Source organism: Engraulis encrasicolus, chromosome 8 (genome assembly GCF_034702125.1).
Source record: "Engraulis encrasicolus isolate BLACKSEA-1 chromosome 8, IST_EnEncr_1.0, whole genome shotgun sequence".
NCBI lineage: Eukaryota > Metazoa > Chordata > Actinopteri > Clupeiformes > Engraulidae > Engraulis > Engraulis encrasicolus.
The window spans coordinates 20254096-20261595 of record NC_085864.1 but is presented as its reverse complement, the minus strand read 5'-3'; the positions used below and the strand labels follow the sequence as shown (position 1 = coordinate 20261595).

At 43.5% G+C, this 7500-nt stretch overlaps 1 protein-coding gene across 1 annotated transcript in view; it reads left to right on the top strand.

The window, feature by feature from the left end:
• LOC134454832 (neurobeachin-like) overlaps positions 1-7500 on the top strand; it is a 716394-nt gene that overhangs the window by 287677 nt on the left and 421217 nt on the right. The window contains exon 34 of the mRNA XM_063205991.1: positions 6675-6832. Within this exon, the coding sequence (XP_063062061.1) occupies positions 6675-6832 (158 nt within the window). The remainder of the gene's footprint in view (positions 1-6674; positions 6833-7500) is intronic.

The following is a 7500-nucleotide window of genomic DNA, read 5'->3' as shown; positions in this document are numbered from 1 at the left end:
CACACACACACACACACACACACACACACACACACACACACACACACACACACACACACACACACAAACACATGTACACTCATGAACCAACTTTCCCTCAATTTCTCATGAACCCACACTAACTCTGTCACAGACTCTTTTCGACTTCATTACTTTAACACTAGAACTACCACGGAGGGGTCAATTGACCTTTTTACCTAAAAGCCCCACAAGGGGGTCATTTGACCCTTTGGACCCCCTGCGGACACTCCTTTTGTTGTGGAAATGTGGCTGTTAGCAGCTCACAGCTGTCACTTGAGACACAGAGAGTGTGTGTGTGTGTGTGGATCATTTCCAATGCCTGTTGAGTGCTGTATCTCTGCATCTTCGTTCCTTGGAGAGGAGCTTCTTTCACCACAACATTTTTGAGGGAAATTAAGCAGTAGTCCACATGCACTGGTATTTATCCATCTAACAATTGCCAGGTTGCATTCACATGAGTCGTTATGGTCACATGGCATAGGAGATTCACATATTACAGTTTTTCTATTGGTTTGGCTAATTTCTCGAAACTGAGATGACATTCTCAAAACAACATGGACAAATCCCCAAACCAACTTGCAATTTCCCAAAACAGAATGGCATTTTTCATTGCTTTCATCAGATATCAAATGCTTTGTACATGTCTCAAATGTTTAGTACATCTCTGCAGATGGATATGTACAAATACCCTTCAGTTGACACATTCAGCATACATTCAGCACATTTTCCAAATAAATTCACCTTGCTTATCTAAACGAATTAGACAATTCTCAGTCTAATGGTTGCCCTCTCCAAAACACGTCAGCATTATTTCATTGTGTAAGTCATTATGCAAAGTGGTCTACGTAGTTCCCAAAACTGTCAAGGACATCATATTTTAAGAATTTCATTACATAGTAAATTCATGACAGTGTTCAACAGGTCAGATGGTATTGTAACTTTACTATTTAGTAGAAAATAATTTTACAACCGTGTATACTACAGTTTCCATGTTATTTGGCTAATTTCATGACATTTTTTCAAACGACATTCTGTTTTGAACAATTGCTAGTTGCTTTGGCATTTGTCCATGTTATCTCTGTTTTGAGAAATGAGCCAAACCCATGAGAAACCTGTGATATATGGGCATTACTTTCTGTATATGAATTTACAGTAAAGAAAGTTACTGATAAATGTCCTTGGTAAATTATCTGTGTTGTCAAACTTCAATAGTTTCACTCACTTTTCATTTTTATACAGTCGAAATCTGTTAGCTGAACGTAGATAAAACACCTAACCATTTTGACTGGCAGTGCTTACACAATGGCAAAGGGACAATGTATTTTGAGGGTACTGATGATATATGTGGGGAAGAAATTTAGTTTTGACACATGGGTAAACTGTTTTTGTGGTGATATGAGCGAGTGATGAGGATCCATGTAGTTATGCTGAACCATCCAGTTTATTTTGACAGAAGGACTAAATGAATGCAAATGAGCCAAAGCAATTGAGAAGGATCTATGCCATTTTGATGGTACTGACTATTTATATGTCAGACGGTTTAGTGCTGATGCAAGAATGAGGTGTTTTGGGAGGTATATGACATTTTGCTAGTTATCTGAACTGTTGTGCAGAAGTGTAAGAATGTTTGTCCAAATGACCCAATGGTTATAGGAATGTCATCTCAGTTTCAAGAAATGAGCCAAAACAATCGAGAAAAACTGTAATTCAACCATTATCTGCTTGCAGTCATATGATTCGTCATGATCACATGGGACATTCACACGTTCGTTCATTGATGACTTATATGAAGAAAATGTGCTGACATGTTTTCAGGACAATTATTACACTGAAAATCAACCAATTGGGATAGATCAGCAAGGTACATTCAGTTGAAAATTCTACTAAATGTAAGCTGATTGTGTTAACTGTAGGATACTTGTACATAACCATTTGCAAGGATGTACTAAATGATTGAGACATGTACAAAAGCATTTGAAATTTGATGAAAGCAATGATAAATGCCATTCTGTTGTGAGGAACTGCAAATTAGTTTTGGGATTTGTCCATGTTTTGAGAATGACATCTCAGTTTCAAGAAATGAGCCAAACCAATGGAGAAAAACGGTAACAAACTGTCCGCCAAACTGTGCTATCTGTCTTTATTGCTGATATCTTCATGCAAGTTGCTATTTACCTGTGGTGACTGATTGTGGAGGCTGACAGCCCTTGGGAAGAAGCTGTCTGTCCCTCTGTCTTGGCTGTTAGCACTGTAAGGTGTGACCCCCTCACCCCTCACCCCACACACGGCCCCTAACAGCCTCATTACCATAACAAAATGAGTGATTAGTGTATTAGGTAAAAGCCACCGGGTCAAATGACCCCTCTCTGGTACTTCTAGGTAGGCAGAAAAATCCTGGTAGTTCTAGTGTTAAAAAAAAATCTTTGCCTACTTCTACAAGCATGTCAGTCACACAGATACAAATACACACTACCATGTACAGGCATACACATTAACATAACACACACACACACACACACACACAGACACACACACACACACACACACACACACACACACGCACGCACGCACGCACGCACGCACGCACGCACGCACGCACGCACGCACGCACGCACGCACGCACGCACGCACGCACACACACACACACACGCATGCATGCACACTCACTCACTCACTGGCTCACATTCATACCACAAGCTGTGCGTTTTCTCTAGTCCGTTCCGATGAAGGAGTAGGTCCACTCTTGTTAACACCGCATTCTTCCCTCAGCAATACAAAAAGATCAAAAAGTGCAACAGGGGTCACGCCGCCAACATGCCGACTCTCACCCGGCTGCCTTCGGCATCACCACCAATCCACCACCATATTTACCTGTACTTGGCTTATATGGGCAGTCTCAACCCAAAAACCAATGTCGTACCTCCCTTGGGCTGAGTTAGGTGTGTCATATGGTCGTACAGTGTATAATCTAAGTGCACTGACCTCTCCCTGACCTCCCTGACCTCTCCTATCTCTACTCTCCTCTCTCCTCTCCTCTCACTCACTCACAGACCAAGTGTGCATGTTTGAGTTGAGTTGTGACAACTTGTGGGGTTGTTTGGGGTGGTGCGTGTTCATGATGCTCAGTCACACACAGTGTTAATTTCGTCAACCACGACGATGACGAAAATATTTCGTCAACGCCCCTTTTTCCCTTGACGATGACGAGACGATGACGCACTAAAAATTGCCTCCAGCAAATAAAAATATGACGAAAATAAATAAATATTTTCGTCAAGGAGACTAAGACGAGACGAAATTTACAAGACATGGACGAATGGACATTAAAAAATATAATTATTTATAATTAATTTGTAATTTGTAATTATAAGGCGTGTCTTGAACTTCATAGGTGATTGCGCGCTCAGGCTGTGTGTTGCCTCGCTTGTCTCTGCTGGCAGCCAGTGCATGGCGCGGCTCAGTCAGTAGATCTGTAGCCTAGTCCATTTAAGTTGAGTTTAGGTCCTAAAACATTCCCAGAGAAAGAGAAAAAATACCCGACGTTGAGGGAAGTGTTAATTTTGAAACATGTTCAACAACCCTCTTGTCCATGACGAAGACATGTGTTTCTGCAGTAATGACAGTCGCGCCAATCCTCCTCTGATACCGTCATTCTAAACCTCCTCGAGCTTCCACTATTCTCCTTTTCACTTAGGCTGTCTTAGCCCGGCGTTCGTTGTCTGTTCTTTTTTTGTAATGTTTGCTATATTTGTTGTTTTGTTGCTGAGTAGGCAGTTCGCAAGCAAATTATGAAGGTCGGATTTGTGACTTTATTTAAATCAGTCACCGCGGGAGCGCGCGCCAGCAGGGAGAAAGTTGGCCGGTCAGAGGCACGGCTACTGTAGCCTAGTTTTGAAAATAATCAATGGATAGGCGATCGCTGAGGAGTTTAAAACGGTTGAGATTTGAAACTTGTTCTCGTCGAGAGCAACGCTAAAAGACCCAAGGAAGTCGACAGCATTTCCATGCGTCTGCAGCGTCTTCCTAAGTTCCAAAAACTCTTTTCAGGGTCATGCTTATCGAGCCTTGACACCCCCGACAAACAAAACAGCATTAGTGTTTAACTATTTGTATGTGCATGTCCTTTCTATCGTCCAGTCTGCATACCCCTGCCTAACTATTTTTCTTGGGACTTTTGCATGGCATACGAAGTGTGCTCGCACAATCTATTTCAGCCCAGGTCCACGCATGGCGCACGAGTCATTATCGTTCTCTGCTCGCATTGCAAATTGAAAACAAAAACCGCTAACTTGCATAGTCTAACATCAGCAATATTTTATCTGACTCGTGGTCATCGGGAAGCCACTATCAGGGAGACTTCTTGAACTTCATGCAGACTTGGGATGTCTGGTCTTCCCACTGCCGGGAATCTGCAGGCTTTAAGTCACGCGGTCAGGTGAAGAAGAGCATGTAGCTTCCTCCGTGATCAAACTCAAAATCAAATAATATGCAGCAGCTTCTAATGCACGAGAGAGAGAGAGAGAGAGAGAGAGAGAGAGAGAGAGAGAGAGAGAGAAGCCTGCACCTGGAAGTGTGTGTGTGTGTGTGTGTGTGTGTGTGTGTGATGCTCTTTTGCTCTATGATGTTGAAATGACTGATTTGGGTTTTGGTGGAAAATTACCAAGTAACAAGGTGAATATTTGCTGCAATAGGCTATATTAGTAATGCTTTGTGAAATAACAATAGCCATTGTAGGTTATTTATTTTACACCACAATATTGACTAAAATGAGAAATGTTGACTAAAATGACTAAAATTTAAAATGTTGACTAAAATGACTAAAATGACTAAAATTTGACTATGACTAAAATTGATTTTCGTCATTTTGACTAAGACTAAGACTAAATTGGGAAGGCAATGACTAAAATATGACTAAGACTAAAATTGATTTTCGTCATTGTGACTAAGACTATGACTAAATCAAAAAAAGCTGACGAAATTAACACTGGTCACACACACACACACTGGCCAGCAAGTTTACTTTCCGTCAGACGCTCCAGTCCTCCATTCCACATCTACAACCCACCTCAAACCATCTCATCCGCCACCCCTGTCAACACCAACCAACATTGGCAACAATGCCCCACAGCTACCCCAAAGGTCCCTAACTACACTACACTGTCAGCACCATTGCTTCACACCGCAACCACCAGCCACTACCCACCAACCCTGCACGATCATCTCATCCATCACCCCTGTCTCAGTTCCACCTAAAGCCAGTTACACACCAGAGCGTGGCGTGGCGTGGCGTGGCGTGGCGTGGCGGCACCGACAAGACGGCTGTCTTTCCACTGACTCTCGGTCTTTGTCAATAATTTCAACGGGACACTGTGGGCCGCTGTGGGCCGCTGTGGGCCGCGGTGGTCCGTGAAAATTCCGATGGACTTGGATTTTCCACATGCTGTGCGGCACTGAGCCGTCTCCCGTGCTGCTACCGCTGCACTGCCGTCGTGCTGATGTGAAGAAGCTAATCTGTTTCCATGCTTTTTCGCCACCGTCGGTAAAAATCGCTTCAGTCCCGGTGACAGCTGCACGTTTGGTGCGAAAAGGCCCTAATCCTGCCATATCATCCACCACCACCCCTCTCACCATTGCCAACTTCGCCATCAATGCTTCTTCCAAACAATGCTTTGCAAACAATGCTGCACCACTACTACCCCCAAAGGCCTCCATTGCTCCTCCAGCCCTGCAGTATACCCTTCACCACCCCATTGAAAGTACATAGAACACCACCACCTAGTGTTCGTATTATGGCATTACTTTGAATTGAAATTCTTTCCATTCGGAATTTTGTACAAGCCTGGTCCCCACTTCCAAAACCAACAGTGCACTGTAAAAAAATCACAAGTTCATCAGCTGCCTCTGAATTCCAAGTTAATTTAAAACTTAATTATAAGTTGTGCTAATAAAGACTTGAATTGAATTGAATTGTCACGCACACACAGCTAAGTGGTTTGAAAGCTGTGTGTACTGTGTGTGCGTTCTCCACGGTGTGCTAGAGTGGACTGAGGGGGCCTTTTTACAAGGTATGAGAAGACAATGTGCATTGGCTAGTACTAAACTCAGGTTGTGGCTATACGTTAAGTATAGTATGGGTCAAATACATTATTTATGGGCTCAGACGTCAGGTGGTGCAACAGCATTTAATGCCCATAAATTATTCAGTAATTGGTGGTTGATATGATGCCATGTATACACTTCTTAGATACTCCACTAAAACAAACAAACAATATACATACAATAGTGGCACTGGCTGTCGTTGCGCCACCCTGACGTGTCCTACAGCTCTAAGGTCACTGACCCCCATACACATCACTAGCCTACCGTGTCTTACACTTGTGTTTTGTGTTTTGATTACTTTACAACCTGTTAAAGTTTTTGGATTCATCGTCTACTTCATCAGCTAAAATAACTATTTTTACCATCTCTCTCTCTCTCTCTCTCTCTCTCTCTCTCTCTCTGTCTCTCTCTCTCTCTCTCTCTCTCTCTCTCTCTCTCTCTCTCTCTCTCTCTTCTCTCTCTCTCTCTCTCTCTCTGTCTCTCTCTCTCTGTGTCTCTCTGTCTCTCTGTCTCTCTCTCTCTCTCTGTCTCTCTCTCTCTCTCCCCCCCTGTAGGAGTGTGGTGGTGCCGGTAAAGAAGCCTCCTCCAGGCAGCCTGGCGGTGAACACGGTTGGCTGTGGTTCCAGAGAGGTGCTAGCGGCCGGTAGCACCCCCAACATCTTCGCTGCTGCCTCCGCATCCGCTACCCCCAAAAGCATGATTAACACCACAGGTAGATACACGCACACACACACAGGCACATATGCATGCATGCACGCGCACATGCACGCTCGCACGCACGCATACACACTCACAGACACACACACAGCATGTAGCTATATAGTAACACACATAGACACACAGGCACATACACACACATGCACGCACACACACACCCACATGCATGCACGCATGCACACAGGCCACACACACACACACACACACACACACACACACACACACACACGCATGTACATATGCACACATGCACGCACGCTTGCACACGGACCACACACACACACACACACACACACACACACACACACACACACACACACACACACACACACACACACACACACACACACACAGCATCACGGATATCTCCACCAGACATACTGTACATGTGGGTTTGCTTAACCTTGCAGCAGATACAATATGCCTCATGGGTATAGGTAGTTATCCACAATCAGTACCAATACACTTGTCAGATACAATACATTTGTAGGTCAATCTCAATGCAATGAGATTTCATTTTTCAGAGTTGTACAATTAATAAATGGCATCACTTCCTCCATACACATTTTCAAGTAGTTGGAACACAGTTGTATTTAAAAAACACTCATGTACAAGTCTACTCAACCCTTAATGCACATTATTAAAATGACAGTGCGGCAGACT